General features: G+C 53.5%; 1 protein-coding gene and 1 long non-coding RNA gene across 3 annotated transcripts in view; one reads left to right on the top strand and one right to left on the bottom strand.

The window, feature by feature from the left end:
- The window catches only part of MED26 (mediator complex subunit 26), a 49,796-nt gene extending 24,607 nt beyond the window's left edge, over positions 1-25,189 (top strand). The window contains exons 1-4 of one of the 2 annotated variants that reach the window (XM_046671994.1): positions 13,966-15,198; positions 15,280-15,358; positions 21,875-21,949; positions 22,469-25,189. In XM_046671994.1, the coding sequence (XP_046527950.1) occupies positions 15,323-15,358; positions 21,875-21,949; positions 22,469-24,121 (1,764 nt within the window). In that variant the 5' untranslated portion in view covers positions 13,966-15,198; positions 15,280-15,322 and the 3' untranslated portion in view covers positions 24,122-25,189. Of the gene's footprint in view, positions 1-13,965; positions 15,199-15,279; positions 15,359-21,874; positions 21,950-22,468 lie in introns of those variants that run through there. The other variant, XM_046671993.1, reaches the window with a different exon arrangement.
- LOC124244939 (uncharacterized) lies at positions 23,441-27,200 on the bottom strand. The gene is made up of 3 exons (XR_006890156.1): positions 26,855-27,200; positions 23,786-23,860; positions 23,441-23,570 (listed from the first exon to the last, which is right to left on the bottom strand). It is a non-coding gene; the product is annotated as an uncharacterized LOC124244939 (long non-coding RNA).
- Between the last annotated feature and the right edge of the window lie 19 nt (positions 27,201-27,219).

Below are 27,219 nucleotides of genomic sequence, written 5' to 3'. Positions count from 1 at the left end.
AACCCAAGCCCAGATACTGTTGCTTAGGACAGGAGTCAGGTGGGAGAGAATGTAAAGGGAAACATTGAGGTGGCGTTTGGAACCCTGGCCTGCTTGGGGATCTCTCCCCAGACATCTTCCTGCTGCAGGGCCCAGCAGAATGTGGGGTCCTCCAGGAACTGTCTGGGGATGTGTGTCCCTTGTGGGGGGCTCACAAAGTTTGAATGGGACCCAGCATTTGCAATCAGTTGTTTTCCCAGTCAGTGTACTGTACTTTTTATGACTTGTTTGATTTATTGTAGCTGTTAGATTTATATTGAGGAACATTACCCCAGTTTTCAGCTTCTGCTGAACTCAGTTATATCTAATGTGTTTGTCATCTTAGTACATTTTCTCCCTTACCGTTAGTCCTAACATGTATTACAGATGATGGGCACGGCTCAGCAGGCCTGGTGTACCAGTGTTGGAAGTGAGGTCTGCTTCTTTTGTGTTGTAGATGGCCTGGGGGCTGGACCTCTGGGGTGGTAGGGTGGCAGGCTAGGTGTCCAGCTCTGGAGCAGCCTGGGACTGTTGGCCAATGCCATGCAACTTAGACAGTTCAGCAGCCATCAGAGGGTGTGTAGAGGATGTTAATTGTTGATGTAACTTCTCAATGGTAACAAGTTTCATGGATTTTATTTGCTGTGTTGGAGAGAGAGAAAAACGGAGTTCTGGACCCTGGGGCAGGGCGTACTACCAGCAGGTGCTGCTCGGTTAATGAGGACAACGAGATATATGCAGGAGGCAGGCCAAGGCATAACCATCGTGTTGTCCCCAGAACCCATATGGGACCTGGGCCACAGGGCCGGTATGTTCGGACCAGCCTGGGCCTGGGACCTGCCTGGGCTCTGGGAGCTCCAAAGAGGCAGCTTGTAAACAGCCTTAGAAAGTGGTCGTGCAGTGACATGGCAGGAAGGTGGGACCAACAATGGCTGAGAGGCACCAGGCAGCCCACAGAGTCAGGGGCACCACTGTGTGCCGCGACAGGAGAGGGCAGACACAGGGGTGGCATTTGAGTGTGCTTTCTCGAATGGTTTCCAGTGTTGATTTTTGAAAATGAGCTTGTCCTAATGCTTGCCCATGCATGATTATCTTGGTTGGTTGTTTCTCATTTCTGATCTTAAATATTACAGACAACAGTGGGAAGCTGACTTGTTGCCTCCAAAGAAATAGACTGCCAAAATAGGTTTCAAAAAGTGGAAATGTTGGAGAATTTGTTATACAGTAAATCATGTAGCAGCACCAGAGGCCTTAGATATGGGGTCAGACAGGTATGAGTTTATTCTACTTTTCTGAGTCTCTGTCTCCTCATCTGTGGAATGGGAAGAATTAAACTGGCCTTCTAGTCTGTTCTGAATTGAGATTGTGGTCGCCAGCCAGCAGCACTGGGCACTGAGATGGAACAACGGCTGGGGTTGTCATCTCAGGCTGTGGCTCATGTGCTGTATGAAGGTTTTAAAAGTACCTGGAGCTCCTGGAGAAAGAGCTGGGCGCTGCCACCGTATAGGCCATGTCTAGTGGACTCACTCAGGGACTTAGACTTCCTGTCCTCATGGTCCTGGGGGTGCATGTTACCTTCTGACATCCTCCACTGAGTGGGCACGAAAGAGCCAGCCTCTTGGTGTATGCTGTACAGGATGCAGACCACGTGGTGGAGTGCCATCCTCTGGTAAAGTTTGAATCTGAAATGCCTAGGGCTGGCCCAGCTCATGGTGAGTTGTTTTCAAGTTTGGGGTTGTGTCACAGTGCAGCATGCAGGGGCCACAGGCCAAGAGGCACGGCAGACAGAAACGAACAGCAGGCTGTGGTGCCCCGTCCAGGGCCTCACTTTGCCCAAGACACCCAGAGAAGTCTCCAGAAACCCCACTCCAGATCCTGTACCCCCATTTGATTTTGGAGAGGTGCAAGAGAGTGATGTGGGAAAGGGACTAGATCTGCTCCTACCACTCTGAGCCTGCTGGCCTGCCCAGATTCCCAGAAACCTCCCCAGCCCTGTGCTGTCGTGTCCCTGCAGGATGTCATAGCCCTTCCCAGGTAGAGTGACAGTTGCGTTGATATGCGTCTGTCTTCCTAGCAGCCTCTGTATTAGAGCCAGGGGGTAGGGGGACCCAATTGTTCTCTCTGTGTGTCTCTGCAAGGAGGTGGCCTTAGTGCCAGACCTGCTCTGGGTCCTCTTTCTTTCCCCTTCTGGCGGTCACATTTGGAGACATGCTGCCATACCCATGCAGAGTTGATGGATAGATGACAAGGACAGGGTAACGGTCCCGACGCCTGTGTACAGTTTTGCCAGATAGGCGGGCCCACCTCTCCGGGACACTTTGCTTTCTTCCTCCCCTTGGCAACGGGATCATTGCATTGTACAAGCTGGGGGTTAAAAATAGTTGAGGCAATACCAAAACCACGAAAGCGTTTGGACCCTTGGAGCAGAGTTTAACACCTGGGAAGTTATTCCTAACGAAGAAGTGAGAGAAGGCAGTTGTATGTTTGACGATGTTCATTGTAACATTGGTTGCAGTAGGAGAAGCTGGAAGGAAATGGAAATGTCCAGCAGTTGGAGAAGGTCAAGGAAGTTACGATGTATTGATGGACCTTTAGCTGTTAAACATGGTCATTATGAAGATTATGTAGCAACAGGAAAAAGGAAGTGTTCAATGAAAAAAGAAAATAGTATCTATGATGTAGTTTCAACTACATAATTGTCACAGGCTCTGGACAAGGGTGGGAAAGCCACCCAGAGAAACATTGCCATGGCTCAGGCCCGGGGCCGAGGACATGAGGGTCTCAGAGGAGACAGTGCTGCAGAGCTTGGCCTTTGGGGTCAGACTTGAGCCATGATGTTCATCTCTGCCTCCTGGGGCTGGTGGGGTTCGAGGAGAGGACGCACATGTGGCTCAGAAGATGCTCTCAGAGGAAAGGAAGACGAAAGGCTGGTAGAGAAGACTCCAGATATTCCGGGCGAGGAGCACAGGCACCATCAAGCCCCAGGTCCCCCTCAGTGTCCCCAGTTGGCGCCATGTGTGGTCAGACGTGGCCAGACTGCATAAGAGATATGGAGCCATATGCAGGCATACTCAAACAAAGCGCCTGTCACAAGTTGGCTAAGAGGTGGGCCTAGGCCCACCTTATCAGGGGGTTGAAATCGAGGTCCAGTGAAGACACGCCTACAGGGTTAGTGTGGGTGGGTTCATATGTAGGTGTGGGGCCCACAGGAGGTGAGAGAAAGGGGGCCAACTCAGGGTTTGGGCTTGCCTCCTCTGAGGGTGCTGCTGCTCCCAGAGCCCAAACTTTGCAGGAGCAGGGCCAGGGCCAGTTGTCTGTGGACACCCCCAGTGCCTTTGAGATGCAGAAGAAGAGTGCCCGGTGGGCATTGGGGTCCTGAGGCGACGCCTGGGCTTGTGATGCAGTGCAGATTTGGAGCTGCCTCAGCTGGGACTGCCCAGGAAGAGCAGAGGTGGAGTGAGCAAAGGAAAGGATCTGGGGTTGGGGCTTGAGGACCTCCGAGTGGACAAAGATGAGGCTGCAGAGGGGCCTCAGGTGGAAGGAATGGCCCTAAGTCCAAGTAGCTGCTCTGAGAGATGAGGTGTGGCAGGGCTGATGGGTCCTTGGCTTTGGTGACAGTTTGCCCAGGCAGGGGCAATCTGGTGTGGTGACAGGTAGGAGTCCAGTAGAGATCCTTTTTTAATGTTAATGTAGATTTTAGTAAAAACCTGTATCTGCTTTCTCCCTGGTTGTGCTGTCGCATTTTCTGTTGCCCTGGTCAGTTGTGTTTGGTACCACTTCCATGTATGGTGAGGATGATAAGGGGAAAAAGTAGGCTTAAAAAAAAAACGTGTTTGAAAAAACAGGTTTAAAGTGTTGAGGAAGTAATGTTAGCAAATGATACATGGATGGAAATACAGTGGAAAGTGACATCCTCTCTGTTCCCAGTTATCGGTGTGCTTTGCCCATGTGCATTTGCGACAAGGAGCAGCTGCTGCAGTGGTTCTCCTGGAGCTCAACTGGGACCCTGCCTGCCTTGGACATTTGATGATGGGGACCTTGAGTCTCGCTGCAGGGGTCTGGCCACTGACGTTTAGCCATGACATTTAGCTCCTGGCCTTGGGTCAATTTTGCTGCCCCTTCCCCTCCTGTGTGATGCACGTGGCTCAGGGCAAGACAGGAAGTGCTGCTGGGGTCCACTCCAGCCCAGCGGGGGCTGCTGTTGGGTGGTCAGCCCCACCCCACCCCCTTGGTTTCCACGTTGCTTTTGTGTCTGACTTTGCAAAGTCTCACTTTCCCTTCTGTCTCCTTACGTAACCCTTTGGAATAATTTCAGGGTAACCAAGAAGGTAAGTTGGAGAAAACATTTGTGGTTGTGGTGACTTCCAGGCCCACTGCATTGAAAATGGAAGATTCTCCCCAAAGCCATTGGGCCCTGCTGAGGAAACATGTTTGCCTGGAGGAGCAACAGAGCCTGGCCACCCCAGCCACAGCCTCTGCCTACCCTTGCTATGGCTGTCCCTCTGCCCTGGCCACCCAGACATGTGCGCTTAACCTTGTCCTTCCTCGGGGTGTGAGAACCATTGAGAGTCACCTCCCTGTCCTGTTACCTTCGAGGGGTGGCCAGTGCAGGTAACAGCTGGAACAGGACAAGGTGTGTCTGCTCTCCAGACACCAGTTAGGTGCTACAGATTTTGATTTGCCGGAGAGGGAGACCTCCAAGATGTTCGTAATATTGGAATATACGTGGTGCCCAGCCACTGAGGCCAGTAAGGTGGGACCTCATCATCTTTTCACCCAGTCCTTCCTTCATTCATCAGTTAGTACATACCAGGTCCCTGCCATGTGCCAGGCACTGTGAGGGGGCCAGGCACTGAGGAGGCAACAGTGAACAAGAGCAAGGCCCCTGCTCTTGAGGAGTGTACTGGCAGCAGCAGGGAGGGACGAGTAAGAGAGCTGGAGTGCAGTGACCCAAGTGGTGAGGCTGGGGAAAGGCAGAGTAGGCGTGGGGCTGCTCCCTTTCCCCTTCCCACCCACCCTCCATAGAAAGGGCTGCTTTCCAGAACTTCTGGCTCATGTGAAGGCTGCAGCTTGGTCTTGCTTTCTGCACAGCCGGGGGAGGGGTGCCAGTGAGATTTGCCATGACTTCCAGGTAGGTTCCTTGGTGCCAGGTTCTTAGATCTGTGAGGGGTCACTGAGGACTGTTGAGGTCCCGCCCCATTTGGGAACTCGTGCTTTTCTCTTTGCAGGCCATAGGCTAGTGGCCCTCCAGGAGGTGGAGTTTGAATGGGTAGGAGTCTGTGGCAGAGGCAGGCCAACACAGGCCAGGCACACGCCGACTTTGATCAAGTCCTGTGGGGCTTTGGCTGGGGGCGTGGGATGTTTGTGTGAGTTTTATTATCAAGGCAATGGTTTGTAAGGTGGTTGGTTGGAACCTGAAAGGTGTCATCTCCCCTTAGAAAACATCACTGATGTTGTTAACTGATCATTGGTCCAGTCCACAGAAGCCACTCGGTCCTTGTTGGAACTGAAGGAGAATTATCTCAGAAACCCTGTCTTTGGGGTTTGGAAGAGGGGAGTCATGTGGGGGTGGGGGAGGCGAGTGAGGCCTGCTGCTGTGGGACGCTGGATTTGAAGGGACTTGTCTGCACAGTTTGCTAATGCCCGCTGCGAGAGGCTGCCCAGTGTACAGGGCTGAGAGCTTTGTAGCCTGCGTTTGCCAGGTGCCATTGTCCCTGACAAGGAGCATTGCGGGCTGGTGGCAGCACATCCTCCACCTGCCTGGTCGTTAACTGCCATTCCATCCTATGGTGGTTCTCCTGGACCTTGTCATACCACATCTGGATGGGGCCTTCTCTGAGATTGGCAAAGAATAGGCAGGGTCCCACAGCTGGGCCCAGCTAGCTCTGCAGCCCACTGCTGGCAGGGCAGCATGGTGACCTCTCCGGCCTGCAGATATACAAGCTTGGGCACATCACAGCCCTGTCTGGATAAATTAGGCTTGTCATCAGGATTGGATGAGATCCAGTTTGGAGGCGCCCCGTGCTCTAGAAAGCAGGGTGCAGGTGGTGCTGGCAGTGTTACTGCTGAGGAGTATCTGAGTTGGCTGCGCACGAGATGCCAGGCAGAACCTGCTGCTTTGGGAAGAGCGATTTTGTCCACCATATCTTTGTGTATGAATCTTCTCGAGGGCTTATTCAAATGCAGCTTCTGATCCAGGAGGTCTGCACTGATGCTGGTGCTGCTGAGCCCTGGGTTACAGTTGAGAGCAGTAAGGGTCTGGCTCAGCTGTGGGGCGGGCGGGGGCGGGGGGAAGGGGGGAAGAGTCAGGATTCCAGACAGATTCAGTCACAGGTAGCTTAATTCCCATTGGAGGAAACCTCGCAGAGCTAGGAGGGAAAATAACCTGTCAGATGCCCCCAGGCTGGATTCATGTCCTCCAGTCGTGGAGGATGGATACAGGGTATCGCTCACACCGACTGTTTGGGGGACAATAGATTGTCAATTGCCTAAGACTTTCTGCAGATGTTTGCGGCCTCTGGCCTTTCCTGTGTGAGCGTGGGTAGCTGGCTCCTTCTCTTGGGTCTCCAGGTGAAGTATGAAAAAACTCCACAGGCTGGCTGATGAGGGTGCATGTCCTTAAGTTCAGCCTCAGTGGCTGGTGAGCCTTTTATTTCACAACCTATAGGGCACTGTTACCCAGCTCCAGCCACAGCACATCTCCTGAGCGCTGGGCCCAACTCTGAGACAGGAGTTGCCTTTTCCAAACCCACAGTTAGGATGCACAGGTGTTTGTAGGGGCACGCAGAATGTCCCAGAAAGAAGAGCTGATGTTTATTGATGCCTGCTGGAGCCCAGTCTGTTATGAGGAATGCATTACACATGGTCTCGCATTGGCTGTTCAGTCCTTGTGATACCCCTGGGACGCCTAGCCATGACAGTCCTCTTCGTTTTACTGAGGGTAGAAGGAACTTTTGACTCCACCCACCACCCCGGGAAGGCTGAACCCAAGTGGAGTCTGATGCCTCCCCTCCAGCAGACAAGGCTTCTTTTTCTTTGTCTACCACCTCTCCTACATTGTCCAGGACTTTGTTGCATCTGTCCTCTGCCTCCATGGTTGGTTTGCAGCTTTATTGAGGTGTAATTGACATAGAGTAAACTGTGCACACTGAAAGTGTACACTTTGATGTATTTGGACCTGTAAATACATCTGAGGAACCATCACCACAATCACAGTAATAAACATATTTCCAAAAGTTTCCTCTTGCCCTTTTGTAATCTCCCCCCCATCCCCAAGCAACTGCTGATCTGCTTTCTGTCACTGTAGATTAGTTTGCCTTTTCTAGAATTTTGTGGAATCATGCAGTAGGTACTCTTTTTTGTTTTATTTTGGTTTGGGTTCTTTTTTCATTCAGCATATTTATTTTGAGATTCATGCATGTTATGTATATCAGTAGTTCATTCTTTTTTGTTGCTGAGTAGTATTTCATTTTATGGATATACTACAATTCATTTATTCATTCATATGTTGCTGGACTTTTGGGAAGAATCCGCCAAAATGTTTTCCGAGGTGGTTGTACCATTTTATACTCCCAGCAGCTGTGTATGAGAGTTCCACTTGCACCACATCTTGGCCAGCACTTGGTATGGTCAGTCTTTTTCATTTTGGCTATCCTGATAGGTGTGTAGTGGTATCTCACGGTGGTTTTAATTTGCATTTTCCTAATAATGTTGAGCCCATCTTGAACTTCATGTGTTCATTTGCCATGCATATCTCTTCTTTGGTGAAAGATTTGAATAGCTATTTGAATCATTTGGCCATTTTTTTCCCTTGCATTCCTTGTCTAATTATTGAGTTGAAAGAGATTATTCTAGATACAAGTCCTTTTTTAGATACAGGATTTATATATGTTTTCTCCTAGTCTCTGGCTTGCTTGCCTTTTCATTTTTATAACAGTCATCTTTTGAAGAGCAAAGATTTTCAATTTTGATGAAATCCAATTAATGTTTTCTGTATAGTTTGTACTTTTTGTGTCATATTTTTTTTTTTTTTTTTAAAGATTTTATTTTTTCCCCTTTTTCTCCCCAAAGCCCCCCGGTACATAGTTGTATATTCTTTGTTGTGGGTCCTTCTAGTTGCGGCATGTGGGACGCTGCCTCAGCGTGGTCTGATGAGCAGTGCCATGACCGCGCCCAGGATTCGAACCAACGAAACACTGGGCCGCCTGCAGCGGAGCGCGCGAACTTAACCGCTCGGCCACGGAGCCAGCCCCTTTTTGTGTCATATTTTTGAAGTCTTTGCCAAACCCAAGGTCACTAAGATCTTCCCCCTGTATTTTCTTGTAGATGTTTTATGGTTTTAGCTCGTATATTTAGCTTCACGATCTGCTTTGTGTTCATGTTTGTATCTTGTGAGGTAGAGGGCAAGGGATTTTTGTTTTGTTTTGTTGTTGTCTTTTGCATGTCACTGTCCAATTGTGCCAGCACTCTTTGTTGTAGGATGGTTTGTTCCCTGTTGAATTGCCTTAGCACCTTTGTTAAGGGTCAGCTGACCATGTATGTGTGGGACTGCTAAGGGACCCTATTCTGTTCCGTTCATCTATTTGTCTGTCCTTGCCCCAATACCACACTGTCTTGATTATATAACGTCTTAAACTCAGATAATGTGTGTCTTCCGATTTTCTTTTTTCAGTTTGCTGGCTATTCCAGGACCTTTGTGTTTCCATATAAATTTTAGAATCAGCTTGTCGATTTCTCCAAACACTGCTGGAATTTTGATTGGGATTGCATTGAGTCTGTAGGTCAGTTTGGGGGACAAGTTACATCTTAACAATGTTGACTCTTCTAACCCATTAACTTGGTGTCTCTCTCCATTAATTGATGCCTCTTTTAATTTCTCTCAGCCATGTTTTCTACTTTTCATTGTTGAGCTCTTACATGTCTTTTGTCAAATTTATCCCTCAGTACTTTGTAGTTTTTAGTTGCTGTTGTAAAGGGAATTGGTTTTTTAAATTTGTTTCTGAATGTTTGTTGCTTGCATGTAGAAATACAGTAGAATTTTATATTGAACGTGTATCCTGCAACCTTGCTAAATTCACTTATTTTAGTAGCTTTTGTCTAGATTCTGTCAGATTTTCCATATATTCTGTTGTTTGTGAATAAAGGCAGTTTTACTTCCTCTTTTCCAATCTGAATCTTTTTTTTTTTTTCTGTTTTCCTTGCTCTGTTGCACTGGCTGGACCCTCCTGTACAAAGCTGAATAGAAGTGGTGAGCGCACATCCTTGTCTCGTACCTTTTCTTAGGGGAAAAAGATTTCAGCTATTCACCATCAAGTATGATGTTAGCTTTGGGTAGTGTATTGAAGCACTTTATCAAGCCAAGAAAGTTCTCTTCTATTCCTAGTGTGCTGAGAGTTTTTATCAGGAATGGATGTCCAATTTTGTCAAATCTTTTTTCTACGTCTATTGGAATGATCATAAGACTTTCATTTTTGGCCTCTTAACATGGAAAATTACATTGATTTTTGAATGTTACTGCCTCCCCCACTTCAGTTTCTAGTCTCCCTTTCTTTGCTTACTTCTTTCCTGGTGTAGGCATGCAGACTTTTCTTATCCTAATCGTTCCATTGCCCGCCCTCAAACCAGCTGTCCGTTTCTGCCTTTGTCACCAGTGTGACTGGCTAATGGCCTCTTGCATGGAGGCAGGTATGGACTGACTGCACAGGATCAGCAGGTCAGGTTAGTAATGAACCTGTGGCCAGGTGTTTAACGGGCACCCTGACTTCCTAGTTGGGAGAGTGGCATAATACCTACTTTGGAGGTCTGTGGTCTGAAAAGAGACCACGGTGTGGTAGGATACAGATGCCCAGGCAGTGGCTGCTGCCTGCCTGCCTCTCTCCAATAACTTTAGAGCTTGCTCCTTCCTGGGGACACTGAGCTACTGAGTGCTCCTTCCCTGGAACCTTCAGAGCCCCTTGTCCTCCCCAGACTGAACCCTGCTTGGGGCAGGAGCATGTGGACACATTTCTCTGTGAGCTGTGAAGCAGGGTGCTCCCTGCGGTCTCACAGGTCGCTGGGGCTCATTTGCAGTGGTTCTTAGACCTTGTTCTGTGGACCCTCAGAGTCTGTGCCACTGTGGGGGAGTGATAGGCTGACTCACCAACACCTCTTCCTCCTCCTCCACAACCCCAGCAGCTCTGGCGTCTGTTTGTAGGATAGGATTGACTGTAAGATTACTTTTTATTAAATTAGAACATGTATCTAGAAGGGTGCACAAGTCATAAGTTTTACATTTCAGTGAATGTTTGTAAAGTGAACATACCCAAGTCACCCCCGCCCGGGTCAAGGAATAGAACGTTTCCCCAGAAGCCACTCATGCTCCCTCTGCTAGTCACTTCCCACCCCCAGCTAACTTCTGTGACTTCTGTTACCAGCGAGAAGTCCTGCCTGCTTTTGAGCTTTCAGCCCGTTGCAGAGTGTGTCCTTGTGTACCTGGTTTTTCTCTGGACATTCTTTGGAGATTTACCTTTGCTGTTGTGTGTAGCAGGAGTTCATTCACTGACCTTGACTGGATAGACATGATTTAGTGATCCCTTAGACTGTTGATGGGTATGCGGCTGGTTTTCACGGAGGCTGTTTTAGCTACCCTGAGTGTTCTCCATGCACACATGCTCACGCTTCTCTTCTGTTCTCCTTGTACCCCAGAGTGGAATTGCTGGGTCGATGGGTATGGGTGTCCATCCTTAGGTGATGTTTGACACAGACTCACCTTCCTGTTCTGTGGGTGACAATGTCCTTGGTTCTCTCCATGGTGGCCCCTGTTGCAGGAATGTCTGCTGAGAAAGTCCCTGTGTCCCCTGTCACTCCTCTAGCTCCACACAGAGCCCAGGAGTATGTGGAGGGAGGGGCAGCCTTGGACCTGACCTCTCCCAAGTGTAGTCTGCTGACAGGCTCCATGGTGACCCTCCTTCCGGAGTGCTTACTGTGTGCCAGGCACTGTCCTGGGTGTCTCTGTCTGTCTCTTGTCTCCCAGGAGTCTGGGAGGAAGCTTCTGTCATCCTCCCACATTAGTGACTGAGGGCTCAGCTGAGTGGGCTGGGTGGGTAGGCTCAGAGCTGCCCACTGACCTCCAGCTGTACAGTCTTCTCTGGCACTTTGCCCTGGAGCACTTGTTCAGGAGTTCATGCAGCTAACGTGGGCTGAGGCAGTGTCCTGGCTGATGGCTGCTGTGCATGTGGGACAGGCTTACCCCACCCTTACTTACCTTTAGGGCCTGGTGAGTTTGAGGATAAGAGCTCTTCCATGCTTACCCTGAGACTTGCTAAATGACTTCACCAGAGTGGCCGCCACCCGGGTTTGGGTAGTTCCTGTTACTCTTTTCCTGTCCACTCAGCTGAGAACAGACGTGGTGACCCCATGGGGAGTGCCCGGGAAAGTGGGGGCCACCGGGGCGCCCTAGTCATCGTTTGTGGGTGTGGTCACTTTTACCATCATCGCTCAGCAATCTCAGGTTCTGGGGCCACTTCTGGGCTTCAGCCCTTCTAAGAAGGGGCGTGTCCTCTGTTCTCTTCCCTGTAGTCCTTCTCTCGTCCAAAAGGAACCAGTTGGTTGCCACATTCGGGGCTCCTGACACCTTGGCTGAGCCTCAGTGGTAGTGTTTTACCTGTTGCTTCTGTCCTTGCCTCTGGCCATCTCCACCCGTGCCCCAGGACTGGGCCATAATGGGCCCTTCCCCCATCTGCCTAGGTGCTCAGAAAGCATTTGGTGACTTGTTGAGGGGCATTCTGGAGTGTCTGTGGTTCCTGGATCCCGCAGCAGCCCCGGTGGGCCGACTAGTAGCCTCCAGGCGCCACGCTGGGCACTGTGCTGCCTGAAGGGAGCTCACACACCACAGAGCAGTGGGGCCCACCTGGCTTGGCTCCTGCGGACACAGAGGCTCCCAGGATGGCGGTCAGTGCACTATTTGGGATCTACAGACATGACCTTACCGTTTTCCCAACATTCTACTTGGGCTCCCAGCCTCACAGAGGAGGAGCTGGTGGTAGGTCTTGCTGACGTCCAAGTTGGGCCAGCGTTGGAGGCCAGGTCCAGCCCACTGCGTCTTTGAGCAACTCCTCCCTCTGGCCCTTGTCTGCCCAGCCCCACCTCTGGGCCTTTTCAGTTGGCAGCGCAGGAGCACACTCCTGTTACTTTGCTAGTTACTTAGCAGTCTCTCAGAGGTTGGCCCCTATCAGTTCCTGAAAAGCCGGCTTGTTCCCATTTTGGACCACCCATATTCTGCATGCATTTGGGACAGTACTGTGTGTGCCCCTCCTGTGGGGTTGGGTCTTTCTCTCTTGCCCAGTGGTATTCTTATTGGCTGTTCCTATGAGAGCGAGGCTGGGAGGGAGTAATTGCCACCGGCGTGCTGTGCTGTCTGTCATCAGATGCACTGCCAGCTGGCCCCTTCTGTGAGCATGTATGGCAGGAGTAAAAAGCTCTGCCAGGCTTTCTGATTTTCCAGTTGTATCAATTGGAATGAACCAATTCACAGGTGACATGTTGAGAGCTCTTGTGCTCTCAAAAAGGGCCAGATTACAACAAGAATTGCACGGCCTGTGGACTGATCCAGAGGTCAGGAGAGTTTAAGTTCATAGTTTAGTTGGGAAGAGCTGCTGAGACTAAAGTGGGAAGGAGAGAGAGAGTTTGGGGGTGCTGGCTGTGGGGAGGAGCACTGCCTGCCCTCCCTGCTTCTTGTTTGCAAGCCTCTCTCGCAGAGGTCCACTGGTGGCAGCCACGCGTCCTCATGTGCTGATGGGGAGCTCCAGTTGCTGCCATGGGCCCTGGGCTTCCTCCTGCTGGGCTGCTGGTGGGCTGCAGGCCGTGCTCTGCCTGCTCCTGGACCCAGGCTGGAGTTTCCGTTGCATGCTCTGGCGGCTGTGAGTGCACTACAGTTAAGGCCACTCAGATGGTGGCCACGCTCCAGCTGTGGGCGCTCCTGGTAATAGATGGGCCCCACTGGTGAGGAAGTGCTTTTGTGCTTTTGCTAAGTGATGGGCTTAGCAGTGGTAGCTGGGACACAGCATCTCCTGCCCCTGTGTCATTCTTCCTCCGAGAAGCAGTGAATGAGACAAGGAATGGGGTCCAGGCAGAGGAAGCCTCCTTCACCAGGCAGAGCACGAAATGCCGCATGGCATCCACCCACGGGAGGTTCCCCTTGTTTCCTTCCGTCTGTTGTGGGACCAGGCAAGGCAGTGTAGGGCCAGGAGGCTGCACCTTCCAGAGCCAAGAGGAAGGATTGAGCTGCACTGACTGCTGCTGCTTGCTTAGGGAGACAGGGTGGAAAATGGGCTGGGTTCTGCCAGGCTCTCTGGGGAACGCAGGCACCACCTCGTGCACTGACTTGTGGCAAAGGCAGTTTGAGTCACAGAGCGGCACCCGCCTAGGAACAGGTATGAAGTTCGTCAGAAACAGGAAGACTTGCTATGGCTGAAAATGGTGTGGCTGGGATGAAATCACAGACAGGCATGCGCCCAGCAAAGCCCTGTTTCACACACCCGCACGCGGACACAACCTGCTGTGTGGCTGGCGGGGCATGGTGACTCAGCTGGGGTTGGCATTAGAATGCTCAGCACATTGAAAGTCTCGTAGACTGCTTGCTTCTGGGTGCCATCTGTGGTGTGTTTTTGTTTGGAAAGATAGCTTGCTTGCTAGTGAACACTTGTGAAGTCTTTGAGCACTTATAAAGTCTTTTGAGCTAAGTACTTTTTGTAAATTCTGATCTAGACCATTCTGCATTAAAAAAAGAAAAAAGACAACTTCGACATCATTGGTTTTTACAGTGAACTAGTTCTTATGGGCGCTTTTCTGCTTTGAGCCCACTGAATGAGTTGGTATGGGCTGCGCCACACGGATGTGGGGCCACAGGGTGGTCGGGGGCTGGCCAGACAGTGAGCAGGGTGAGCCTACCCTTGGTGTGCGCTGTTCCCAGGGCCTGGCGGGGAGTGGGCTCCAGTGCCGTTGTCATTTACCAAGTAGCCTGCAGCTCAGGGTCAGCCTTGGGAGTGGGTCTGTGGGTCTGTGGGTCTCTCTGGCTCTAGGGTCCCTCAAGGGGGAGGCACAGGCACTGCTGAGACCATTGAAGGTGCTGCCGGGCACAACGCTGCTGCCCTTGTCTGGCTTCAAGGAACTCTTTGTAAGCTGTGCGTTTCCCTGCTGTGGCAGTTCAGAGAGAATGTGTGGGCAGGATGCCAGCGCCACAGCCTGGTTATGTCTGGGTGCCCTCCCTCACCTTCACCGAGTAGAGCACTGCCTGGGCTGTGTGTAGTGAGCAGAGCCGGGGCCAGGCTAGCATACAGCCATGTTCTGCCACCTTCACACCTGCATGGCGAGCCCTGGACCTCCATTCCCTTCTCAAATCCTCAGTTTACTTATCTGTGAAGTAGGATTCCAAGGATGAAAAGCTAGAGAGCTTGGCCCGTGGAGGACCCCAACAACAGGTGGTCCTGTGAGAGTCGGGCTGGGGTGGGCCTGCCCTGCCTCGATGCCCTTAGGTCCCACCAGTGCTGCACCTTGGGAAGTGAAGAGTTTCTTCTTTGACACACAGTTGCACGTGGCCAGCTTAATTCCCAAGAGATTAGGGATTTCGGGTGCAGTGGGAACCCTTGATGCATGGAGAAAAGGGAGCAGGGAGCAAGGGGCTTCGCAGACTCTGAAGCTGGTGTCTCAGTTCCTTGTTTCACATCGGGGCTGGAAATCCCCCACGGGGCAGTAATTACTCAGGTCCTGGGGTTTACCTACGTATCCCCTGAAACAGGGCCAGCATGAGGCTGGTCATTGGCAAGTCGCCCCACTGCACAGGCTGGCTCCACCTCTGTACAGGGATCCAGAGCTGGACCAACGGTCCGATTCACAGAGCAGCTTTCAGATGTGTGATGAGAGCCAGTAACAACATTTTTTTTCCAACAGTTTGGTTTTAAAGATGATTCCACATGCTCTGTTTTAGGCAGTCTTTCTGAAGACAGTCTGGTCTCTTGGACTCTGGAGAAGCCAGTGGTGTGACTGTGTGTCAGAAGGCAGGCCACATGGGCAGCGTGGCTGGCTGGCCTTCAGGAGCAGCCTGGGAAGAAGCCCTGAGCAGCCAGGTCCTGCATCTCAGCTGTGGTTGCAGGATCATGGATGTGCAAGTGTCTGGCAGGAGCTGGGACACTGTGCTGACCAGAGGTGGGCAGGCTATGGAGCACTGTCTGTCCCTTCCCTGGGTTACTGTTGGTTCTTTACCGTGTTTCTGCCCTCCCCGGACAGGGTGCCCTGGCCTGTGCGGTCCCCATGAGATGCCCCCAGACACATGTGTGAGTGCACACGTGATGGCGTCTGCAGACAGGTGAGGGCTTTGTGTGGCTTGTGGCCTATCTTCAGGTGACAAGCTTGGGACCCCTGTTGTCGACTCCTCCCTCCCTGGCCTCAGTGCCTTGGGAACCCAACCACTGAGCCTGTCCTCTCCGTGGCTGTGGCCCTCTGGAGAACGCCTTGGGAAGCTGTTGGGCCTGTGTTTGTGTGAGCGTCCTCCCTATCTGAGGGCGGAGGAGGTCCAGCCTGTCCTGGACGAAGGAGCTGTTGAATGCGCGAGGCCTGGCGCCACCTCTCTGGCCTCTAGCAGGGAGATCTGGACCCCTCTCCACTTGAGAAGTGTGGGCTGGTTTTGTACCGGCTCTGTTGAGCAGCAGCTCAGCAGCCTGCGCCAGGCTTGGTGAGGAGCTCCGAGGGTCACACCAGATGGGGATGTGCCCTGTGGTTTGGATCTGAGGTTGAGGGGGCTCGAGACAGGCTCACTGCTGAGGGAGACACAGGCGCCAGCCAGATGGTGCAGCACAGGTCGCGCGGTGAGGAACCAGGAAACAGTTGGTGCTCCTTCCACCTCCACATGGCTGCCGGCGCCGTCCAGGCCCGTGACTCTCCCAGCCCAGTGTTTGCATACGGGGGTCTTTCATAACCATTCGGATGGGTGGGAAATTTCAAACATAAATGTGAGAGGCTGATGTTACCCCTCAGGAGATACCAGCTTACAGTGAGCAACAGTGTTTCATTTGTCCCCTCCCGCCACCCACCTGAGGAGATTATTTTGTAGCAAGTCCCAGATCGCATCATTTTGTCAGTAAATACTCTAAAACATGTCATTAAAAGATGAGGATGAGTGGTGTACCTTTAATGGTTCCCACGGCACTTGGCCTGCTGCGGAGTTTTGCACTGGTGCCTCATTCCTCCCATGTGACCCAGTGGGGAAGACAGGGATGACACTGGCCGCAGGTGTGAGCAGAAGTGGTGGTGTCCTGCCCTACTGGATCCAGACTCTTAGCCAAGCTGCTTCTGAGGGGTGGCATCCTCCCCGCTGGGCTGTTGCCTGTGCGTGTCCAGGTCCCCTTTCTTCCTCCTGTTCAGTGTGATTTGAGCAGCAAGTGTCGCCAGTTAGGCTGGCTGGAGTAGCAACTTAGCATGGGCCGAGGGTCTCTCTGAGAGCAAAGGCCTTTCTGCTTCCTTTGCATCTGCTCTTGGCTCTCATGTGGTGGGAAGACCCCATCAGAGCCCTGGGAACTGGGTCGGCACTGAGGGCATCCCCTAGGTGTGAGCGAGGATGTGCTCAGTGAAGCTTCTTTCTCTCTGCTCGCCGAGGCCAAGGGGTACCTTGGTTTAGGGGTTCCTCTTCTGCCTGGGATTGGTGTTCGCTTTCCTGTCTGACATGTGTACCTGGACGTGCCTCATGAATCTCCCCAGTCTAGGGCCCGAAAGCACTCAGCCAGATAGGTAAGCAGTCAGTTCCACCACTCGTCACTGGTGACCATGTGGACACCTGGGTCACACGTGGGGCTGCCCACCGACTTCCTGCCCTGCCTTTGGAGCGGACACCTCGGGGTCCTCTCTCAGTGCTCCTCCACTGCCCAGCCCACTCTGCCTGCCCCCTGCACTTCCAAGGAGCCCTGTGCCTCCCCTGAGGACACGTAGACATCCAGGTTTACGGGGCAGACGCCACCACCCTGGGAGCTCTGTGGCTGGGTGAATACCGACTTCCAATAAAGGGGCCAGTCAGCTAACAAGTGGGCTGGTACTGAGCAGTTCACAGGAGATGTCATCACTGGTAGAAAGGGAAAGTGATACTTGGCTTCACTAATTGTTAAGGAAATACACACTAATTTGTGTGTATTGAAGGAGCCCTAGAGAAGATGAAAGGCTGTCGGTGCTAAGATTCTGCCCCTTTTGGGAAAGCAGGTTGGCAGGTGGTTTGGGGGTTTTTCTTTGTATGCTTTTTTTTTTTGTAAGGAAGAGTGGCCCTGTGCTAACTCTTCCTAGCGCTAACATCTGTTGCCGATCTTCTTTTTTTTTTTTCTCCCCAAGCCCCAGCACATAGTTGTATATCCTAGTTGTGAGTCCTTCTAGTTCTCTCTGAGGTGCCGCCACAGCATGGCTTGACAAGCAGTGTGTAGGTCTGTGCCAGGATCCGGACCGGCAAACCCCAGGCCGCCAAAGCAGAGCATGTGAACTTAACCACTACACCACTGGGCTGGCCCCTGGCAGCCCCTGGCAGATGGTTTTCAGAGAGGGGTTTTTTACTGGAAAGGAATCTTGAAGGAGATATCCACAGGAAGAAAGAGCCACAGGAGTGCCAGGCTCTTCCTGACAGCACATGGCTGCACATGACCCTCAGGCTCTGATCTGCAGAACTGCCCCTAAACCCCTGGAGGGTGGTGCCTGTGAGTGGCTCACAGGCTTCCTCCCCGTGCAGGGACGGAGCAGTGTCTGCTGTGATTATGAATTACGAGTGGGTGTATTTTCACACAGACAGGTGCCAGGAGGGACCCAGAAACAGCAGAGACAGCTGGTCTGTTGGGGTGGTGGCAGCAGTTCAGCTCTCACAGTGGCTGAAGTTGACAGAAGGCAGCTTCTGTAGGAGCCGGCTCACATCCCTGGGTCTGTTCCTCCTTGCCTCCTCACTCATGCCACTGTCTTCGCTGTGGTCCTCTCTCCCATCTTCAGGGCTTTGGTGCCATCTCGCCATCTCCAAGGCACTGGCACCTCTGCTGTCCACCCTGGGAGGCCCCGCTCAGGTGCTGCCTTTGCCATAGGCATGCCTGGCCTGCCTTCCACCTGACATCCACCTCCCTGCCCTAAGGACCCCGTGCTGGGCTGTGCAGGCTGGGAGCCTGGATGGGAGCCTCCCCTCAGCCACATCTGAGCCTTGGCGTCTCTGCTACCCACAGGGGCTCTCATCAAGGGTGGGAGGCCTGCTGCTCCTGTGTGGGTGGGTAGGGTCGTTGGTAAGGCAGGGCTGGTCAGGGTGACACTGCCTATTGGGTCTGAGGCAGGAGGCCCAGCCTGGCACTGCGCAGAGCCCAGGATGCCTGCTTTTCGGATGTGGTGAGGGCCAGGGCTCAGGGCCAGGCTCCTTGTAGCATTTCTTGGGATCCGCTTGCTGGTCCTTGGGGTCCTGACTGACCGCATCTGGAATGCCCAGGGTGGTACTCCCCACTCAGTGCTCAGGGGCCAGACGGCTGAGCCCCCAGGGTGGTCCCAAACTCCATGCAGCAGAAAGAGGAAAGCAGAGGACTGAGTGTTTTTCACAGGGCTGGGAGGGAGCCTGAGAGCCACGTGGAGGCCAAAGGCCTCTCGACACCTGCACCCAAGTGCGAGAGCTGCTCGGCTGTGACGCTGGGGCTGCAGGCCTTAACCCGTCCCCAGCCCTGCACAGCTTCCACGAGGGTCTCCAGCTGTGCGATATCTGCCGCACCAACGCGCTGCCAGCCCCCAGGGTTGCCCAGGTGTTCTGCCTCCGCCCTCCTGTCTGGCAGCAGGACAGTGTCTGCCCAAGGACAAGGACACACTGTGCTGCCCGGCTAGCTCTGCCGGGACTGCTGGTTCAGGAGTGTGTGGGGACCCAGGGCTCTAAATATACCAGGGTGAAGTCAGTGGGGTGGAGACAGGCCATGTGGCAAGCCCAGAAGCCCATCGGGGCCAGAATCCCAGGGTTGGGGCCGGGGAGCAGGTAGTCTCTGTCCCTGTGGGGCTGGCCTCCTCACTGCCCAGGGACTTGGCTCCCGCTGAATCCCTGCCTATGGCACAGTGGAGGTGTATAGAGGATTGACTGTCTCCTCTCAGACCCCTCCCCCGACGCAGCCTGGAGGAGGTTTCTGGGGCCATCTGGATGTGTGCAGGGACACAGCCCCAAATGAGAACATCTTGAGCTGAGGCCTTTGTTGTCCCAGTGAAGATGGGCTCCCCTGCAGAGGGGCAGCTTTGCGAGAGCTCTGTTGAGCAGAGCGAGGGCCACTGTTGCTGCTCTCTAGTCACTGCATTTTACATCCAGAGGAGACACAAAACCCGAAGTGGGGATGGGGGTGATAGTTGTCTTCACCTTGAAATGGGGCAGATAGGAAAAGCCGGGAATACATGTGGCCAGCAGAACAATGGCCCCCAAGGATATCCCCATCCTAGTCCCAGAACCTGGGCATGTGTTGCCTTACGTGGCAGAGGGGACTTTCAGATGTGACTAAGCGTGCAGACCTGATTATCCCAATTCAGTTAGGCCCAGCCTCATAGAATCTTTAGAAGCAAAGACCCTTTCCTGCCAGGTCAGAGAGGTGCGATGTGCAGACTTGGCCCCAGTGCTGACTTGGAAGATGGAGGGAGGGTCCACGAACCAGGGAATGCAGTGTCCTTCAGATGACAGTCAGTGAGAAGCCGAGGACCTCAATCCCCCAGTAGTGAGGACCTGAACTCTGCTGACACCTGAAGGGGCAGGAAACAGGGCCTCGAGAGCCCCTCAAAAGGAGGGCAGCCTGCTGACAGTTGGACCTCAGCCGGGAGAGCCGTCCCACACCTGAGCTCCGGGGCCCAGGCTGGCCATGGGTGTCACTGAAGCTGCTCAGTGTGTGAGCCTGTATGCTCATTTTGGCAGGACAGGCAACAGACCACAGTGCTGGCACAGATGTGGGACACAGGTTTCCCCGCCTTCCTCTCCCACTGTGGGCATGGGATGGGACCAGCCTTCCAGGGGACTAATTACACTCCCCCACGGCCTTTGAGCTCACAGCCCCTCTAGCTGCTTTGTGTGTTATGTTAGCCCAAAGTCGCCTCTAGTAAAGGGAGTGATTGCGGCCTTGATTGTAATGGCAAGTGGAAATGCCTGAGTGTCCCCCAACACGCACGCACACACGCGCACACACACACACAAAGGCTGAGCAAAGGCAGGTCTGTGATGCTGGGTGTTTTCTGATGTTAAGTGAGAAAAAGCAAGGCAGAGCGCCATGTTTTGTTCTGTTGTATTCTGAATGTGTGAAGTGTATATACCCAGGCTTGGATATGCAGGACACAGTTTTGGAAAAGATACAAGGAAACTCTGGTGGCTGGGTAGGGGGGCACACCTTCCTGGCTGTATCGTGCCTGCGTAACTCGGTTCTTGTGCGTTGGAGGTGTGATGTGCTCCCTGTGTGATCTCAGAGGGCAGAGGGCTCCCCCGAGCCGGCCTGCCAGAAACCTGGAGCTGCTGGGGGTTGTTGAGCTGCAGGACTTCCTTATCTAGTCTGGCTCCAAGTCCTTCCCGGGGACGCTTTGTCAACATGTCCTCCCAGGCTGAGGCTGGCCTCTTTGTTAACTGTGTCTCATTTTAATAAGCAGAAGTTCTTAATTTTGATGAAGCTCAATTTGTCAATATTTTTTCTTGGATAGTTAGAGCTTTGAGGCTCCTAAGAAATCTGTCTACCCCAAGGTTGCAGAGATATTCTCCTGTTTCTTCTAGAAGCCTTAGGATTCTCGTTTTTACACTTAGTGCTGTGACTCATTTTGGATGCGTTTTGAGTCTGCTCCGATGTTCGGTGTAAATGGAATCATACAGGAGGTATTTCTCTGACTCTCCTCCCTGTTGTTGAGCTGCGTCTTGTTGATGCACTGAAGCTGCAGTTGGCTCATTTCTAGTGCTCTTGAATTTCTCAGTCTGTTCCCTCAGCTCTTGGAGGACATCAGTGTCATTATAGCATTTGGCCACATGACCCACACCTTTCTGTGCCGTCTCTATCTGTAGAACGTGCTGACAGCAGTACCTCCCCCTGGGTGATTTGACGGCTAACCAGGTGGTGCTACATGGAGATGCATGTTAGTAGAGCAGGGCCTGGCTCGGAGCAGGTGTACACAATGAATGGAATTGCTTGGTCATAAGATCTGCATGTGTTCGACTTTTCCAGACAAAGTCTGTCACTCTCCAGGGATGGCTGTGCCCCAGAACCACCTGGTTTGGTCAGATACCATTTCTCCCAGTTGGGCGTGTGCACAGCGTGCCCACTGATGGGTTCAGTGTGCATTTCCTGATTACTAACAAGGTGAGGCAGACTCCTGTTTTGTGCGGGGCTTGTTCGTGGCTCCTGGCCCAGGATCTCTGTGTGTTCTGGATACAGGTCCTCAGGGCCCTGTCTTCTCCCATCTTTGACTTTGCTCCCCTGATGGTGTCTTTGGATGAACTCTCAATGTCTTGTGTAGCCAAAAGGATTGGATTATTGTGTATTGCTCTTTTATGCTTGGTGCCTTTTATTGGATAAATACTTCAGCCTCCCACCCTATCAGATGGCAGAGGACTATACATCCCCTGGACTAAGAGCAGATCTTGGTTCATCAGCGTCAAGAGTTTGGGTTGTGTGACAGCCATGTGGGCAGCTGGGTGGGCATGTACATGGACGAGCTGGTGGTAGACTGTACACCGGGTGGATGGAAGTCTGAGCCCTGGGTGCCATGCTGGCCCTGAGAGCAGGCAAGAGGCTGACTAAGGTGGGGCTGGCTCCACTGGCTCTTGCTGAGGGAGAGCCTGGCAGGCTGGGGTAGGGAGAAAGGTGGGGGCCTGATGAGTGGTCTTGTTTTGCAGATCCGGAACATGGTGGCGGTGCAGGAAGTCATCTCCAGCCTGGAGAAATACCCCATTACCAAAGAGGCACTTGAGGTGAGTGTCCCCAGCCTGCAGCACATACTCTGAGGGTGCCGTCTTCCAGGGGCACTGCAGGGACTGGCTGACTTCAGACCCAAAGCTGGGGCTGCTTCCTCCACAGGACACCCCGCACACTGGGGGAGGCTCTGCTGAGTGGCCTCTGGCTCAGACCCGCCGTCTGCTGTGGCCTTTGCCACAGTGTGCTCTCACCCAGAAAGTGTCCCTGGCGAAGCATCCTTGCCGTGATCTTAATGGTCCACAGCCGCTGGGCACCATGAGCCCGCAGGTTGGTGCTTCTGAGAATGCTGCCTGTGGCCTCAGGACCCTAACGTCTGAAGACAAGATTTGGGAAATTAGATGTCCCTAAAAAAAGGACCCAAAATTCCTGTACGTTTTGTGTTCAGGAAATCAGTGGTTTAGGGGTCAGTGGGGTCATTTCAAAGACCAGGGGCCCATCCCACCTTTTCTGGCTCAGCTTCCTTTTCACGGGGTGCTCCCTGTCCCAAGTGTGTCATTGTCTCTCTCTGGTTGTAGGAAACGCGACTTGGGAAGCTCATCAACGATGTCCGCAAGAAGACGAAGAACGAGGAGCTCGCCAAGCGGGCCAAGAAGCTGCTGCGGAGCTGGCAGAAGCTCATCGAGCCCGTGCACCAGAATGAGGCAGCGCTGCGGGGGCTGGCGGGCGGCCCCGGCTCCGCCAACGGGGGTGCACACAACTGCCGGCCGGAGGCGGGGACGGCTGGCACACCCAAGACCATCCATGACCTGAAGAACCGCAATGACATCCAGAGGCTGCCTGGGCCACGGCTGGACAGGTTGGGCAGCCGCAAGCGCCGGGGGGACCAGCGTGACCTTGGCCACCCTGGGCCGCCTCCTAAGGTCTCTAAAGTGAGCCACGACTCCCTGGTACCCAACTCATCCCCCCTCCCCACCAACGGGCTCAGCGGGAGCCCCGAGAGCTTCCCTGGGCCCCTGGACGGCAGTGGGCACATGGGCCCCGAGGGCAGCCGCCTGGAGCCTGGGGAGATGGACAAGCACAGCGGCAAGATCCCCATCAACGCCGTGAGGCCGCACACCAGCTCCCCGGGCCTGGGCAAGCCCCCCGGGCCCTGCTTGCAGACCAAGGCTGCAGTGCTGCAGCAGCTGGACAGGGTGGATGAGACTCCGGGCCCCCCCCACCCCAAGGGGCCGCCTCGCTGTTCCTTCAGCCCCCGGAACTCACGGCATGAGGGCCCCTTTGCCCAGCAGCGGAGCCCGTACACACCCAGGGGCTCCGTGCCCAGCCCCTCACCGCGGCCCCCAGTGCTCGATGCCACACAGGTGCCGTCACCGCTTCCACTGGCCCAGCCATCAACGCCCCCCGTGCGGCGGCTCGAGCTGCTGCCCAGTGCGGAGAGCCCAGTGCGCTGGCTGGAGCAGCCTGACAGCCACCAGCGGCTCACAGGGCCCGGCTGTAAGGCTGGGCTGCCCCCAGCTGAGCCCCTCCTGCCCCGGGCGGGCTTCTCTCCGGACTCCTCCAAGGCGGACAGTGACGCTGCCTCCTCCGGCGGCTCGGACAGCAAAAAGAAGAAGAGGTACCGGCCTCGAGACTACACGGTTAACTTGGACGGGCAGGTAGCCGAGGTAGGTGTCAAGCCTGTCCGGTTAAAAGAGCGGAAGCTCACCTTTGACCCCATGACAAGACAGATCAAACCTCTGACCCAGAAAGAGCCAGTGCAGGCTGACAGCCCTGTGCACATGGAGCAGCCCAGGACAGAGCTGGACAAGCCCGAGGCCAAGGCCAGCCTCCAGAGTCCTTTCGAACAGACGAACTGGAAGGAGCTGTCACGCAACGAGATCATCCAGTCCTACCTGAGCCGGCAGAGCAGCCTGCTTTCGTCGTCGGGCGCGCAGACCCCGGGGGCTCACCACTTCATGTCCGAGTACCTGAAGCAGGAGGAGAGCAGCCGGCGTGGGGCCAGGAAGCCGCACGTGCTGGTGCCTCATGGCCCGCCCTCGGACCTCCCGGGGCTGACCCGTGAGGTCACACAGGACGATCTGGACAGAATCCAGGCCCACCAGTGGCCGGGGGTGAACGGGTGTCAGGACACACAGGGTAACTGGTATGACTGGACGCAGTGCATATCGCTCGACCCGCATGGCGACGACGGGCGGTTGAACATTCTGCCTTATGTCTGCTTGGACTGACCGCCCGTCGGCCTCTAAGTGCATTCCCACCTCACAGTGGGTGGGCGGGGCCCAGGGCCCAGCCACCTCCAGGGGTTGGGAGTCTGGGACTCTGGCCCGGGGCGGGCGGGAGGAGGCGGGAGTCTCAAGGTCTCTCTGCTCTGCCCTCAAGATTCTCCTTCTTTTGTGAAATGCTGCTACCAGTTTACTAACAAAATTGCAAAGGAAGGACCGCGTGGAAGGAAGGCCGGCAAAGTGAGTTCAGAACTCTATAGCAAACCAGCTATAAAAAGCGTTAGTCCCCACCCCAGAAGAGGTGTGGACGCTTCCCAGCGCCATAAGCTGGGCCCTCAGTTGCAGGCAGGCACAGAAATCCTGTGGGAGAGGTTATCTTTAACACAGCAACCGAAGCACGCATCTCATCAATTTGCATTTTCTCTTTTTTAATTTGGCCCTGAGTGTCTGAGGCAGGTGGGCGACGCCGTGGCCTCTGTGTGTAACCCACTCGGCCAGCGTTTCCATCATGGTGCCAGAAGCTTCTCAGCTGTAGCGAGCTGCTGGTTTTGGGCGGGCCACCTGGCCGACCAGTTTGACCCACACTCCACGGGCATCCACACATTTGTATCTGGTTCCAGTTAAAACCCAGTTTTTAAAGAAATGCTGCAAAAATTTAAGTTTTCTAGAGTTTATTTCATCCCTCTCTTCCATCTGACCACCAGCCAGATAATTTTCCTTTCTTTCTACCTGTTCATTTTCTCCTTCTTGCACATGTCTAGAAAATTTCACCTTTCTAGAATCCCTTCCCAAAAGACACAAAAGTAACCGCGGGTGCTACTGGTGTGTAAGCTGTCCTGTTGGGCGCAGAGACCTGTGTGTACGCTGGAAACACTCATAACCATTCCTTTAGATTCGTTTGCCTTATGGTTATTGTCATAAACGCGATTTGCAAAAACAAGGAGCCTTAGTGAATGTACAGTACCTAGACTTCTGTGTTCTCAGGACACAGAAGGGAGCAACTTTGCTATTTGGTCCAGTAAGTGGACACCTTGTGATATAAATGTGGAAATAAAAAAAAACCATTTGCACAAACCAGTCTGAGAATCGTTTCTCATTTGGTCCTTTACAGCCGAATCAGCCCTTTCTGAATTCTGGACCAGTCAAGCAGACCTAGACCCCAGGTCTGAGGTTGGGGCCCTTCAGCTAGACTGCAGAGAGGTGGGCAGGGCAAAGTGGCCAAGCCAGCCTGTTGGCCTTCTGCCTGGAAACTGACCTCCACCTGCCTTTCAGTCATTCAGGGCCACACTTTGCCTCTCCCCGTTCCAGGGTCACCTGCTAGCTTTGGGTGACAGAGACCGAGGGTCCACATCAAGGAATGTTATCCTGGCTCCATCCAAACCTCACCTGCCCCGGAGAGAAGCCCTCACAAGCGGACTCCGTGGCCCAGGTCTCAGTGACCTTGTTTTGCCCCAAGATATTTGTAGTTCTTACATGGCATGGCTCAAAGCTGTGTCTGGCAGCGCACCCCTTGGCCCTGGCCCCGGGCTGCCAGCTCCCCATGCAGGCCTGGGGCTATCTTAGGATCTGGCTGGTGGTGATATTTTAAAAAAAAAAAAAAAAAAACTTTTCTCACCTGACCATAAGAGATAATCTTTTAATTTTCCCTTCTCATCCTTGAAACCATAAGCTAAGACTTTAGTTTTCTAGTTTTTTCACTCCAGAATAGGTCATCTTGGACATATCTACTTCATTTCACAGATGGGAAAGCAGCCCTACGGGGCAAACCAAGGGGTCCAGAACCATCAACCCAGAACCACAGTTTGAGAGCCAGCAGGGATTTCTGACACAGCCTTGGTGCAAGACATCTGCACCCCAGAAAAGGGGCTGCAGGGGCTTTGCGGGCAGTTGGGTTGAAGGCCACACCTGCCATCTACCAGCTGTGTGGCTCTGGGCTAATCACTTCACTCCTGTGCACAAGTCTCCATTTGAGAGATGCAAGTACTTGCCCCAGAGTTGTGAAGACTAAATGATCCAAGTTTAAAAAAAAAAATCACGTCAGAGGAACTGTGCTGCGGAGTAACTACTTTTCTAATTCCAGTGTTTTCTCATCATGTGGCCAGCCCTACTGCTGTGCTGATGTCCCGAGGAAATGACATTACTCTGTGACAAAGGGTCATAGGCACAGCTGGAAGGTATTAGGGTGCGTGCAGGTTGGCATCCTGTGAGCATCTCCTTGTCTCAGACCAGGGCTTTGGGACAGGTCGCTGCTCCCCAGCCCCTGCAGGGACCACCTGTGCTGTGTCTGAGTATCCAGTAAGCCTCGGGGTAAAGATGTTGCCTGCCTTTGAGAACACAAGGTTAAGCCAAGATTTCCCTCCAACATTTTGGGGATCGATGGGTTGTCACTTTCTAATCTGCCAAGTAATGACACTGTAAAATGGAACTTTTAACATCCCCTTCTTCCCAAAAGTTTTTAGAACATGATTTTAGAAAAAATGAAAGTCCTTCAGGTAGTATAAGATCATCTTGCCGAAAACACCGTCTCCTTTTCCTCCGCTGGGGCCCGGGGCTTGCTCTCTCCCCCGCCGGTGCTGGGGCATCAGCAGTCAGGGCCGGCACGTCCCCTCCTGCAGAGCCCTGGAGACAGGTGCCCGAGGAGGCTGTGGCTCCCGACTTGGCCAAGGGACCTAAGCCGAGTCGCTTCCCTTCTCTGGCCTTCGGTCAGTCCGTCTGTGAAACGGAGATGGTAACACCTACCGCACAGCGCATGGCGCGGCGTTCCCGGAACGTGCTCCTCGGGACCGCGCAATGTGGGCTGGCCCCTCCGACGGCGTCCGGCCGCGGGAGTCCGCTCCCGGTTTGCAGGAAGAATTTAGCCCACGGAGAGCTTTCCACAATTTGGTTCCTTTTCCCGAAAGGTCTGATCTCTTACTCTCGGTGTCCGCCGCCGCCCGCCCATCAGGAATCTGGTCGGAGGGCGCCGGTGTGGCGCGGACATCCAGGTTTGACCCGCAAGCTCGATGGCCGGCTCACAGCCCCCGGCGTCGCGGGGCCCCTGCCCATTCACCTCGGGCTCCAGCTCCCGCAGCCCAACTCAGCTCTGACTCCGCGCCCGTCCTTCC

The sequence above is a fragment of the Equus quagga genome, chromosome 9 (genome assembly GCF_021613505.1).
Source record: "Equus quagga isolate Etosha38 chromosome 9, UCLA_HA_Equagga_1.0, whole genome shotgun sequence".
In the NCBI taxonomy this organism is placed as follows: Eukaryota; Metazoa; Chordata; class Mammalia; order Perissodactyla; family Equidae; genus Equus; species Equus quagga.
The sequence above is the reverse complement of the archived record's forward strand: the minus strand, read 5'-3'. Positions and strand labels throughout refer to the sequence as shown.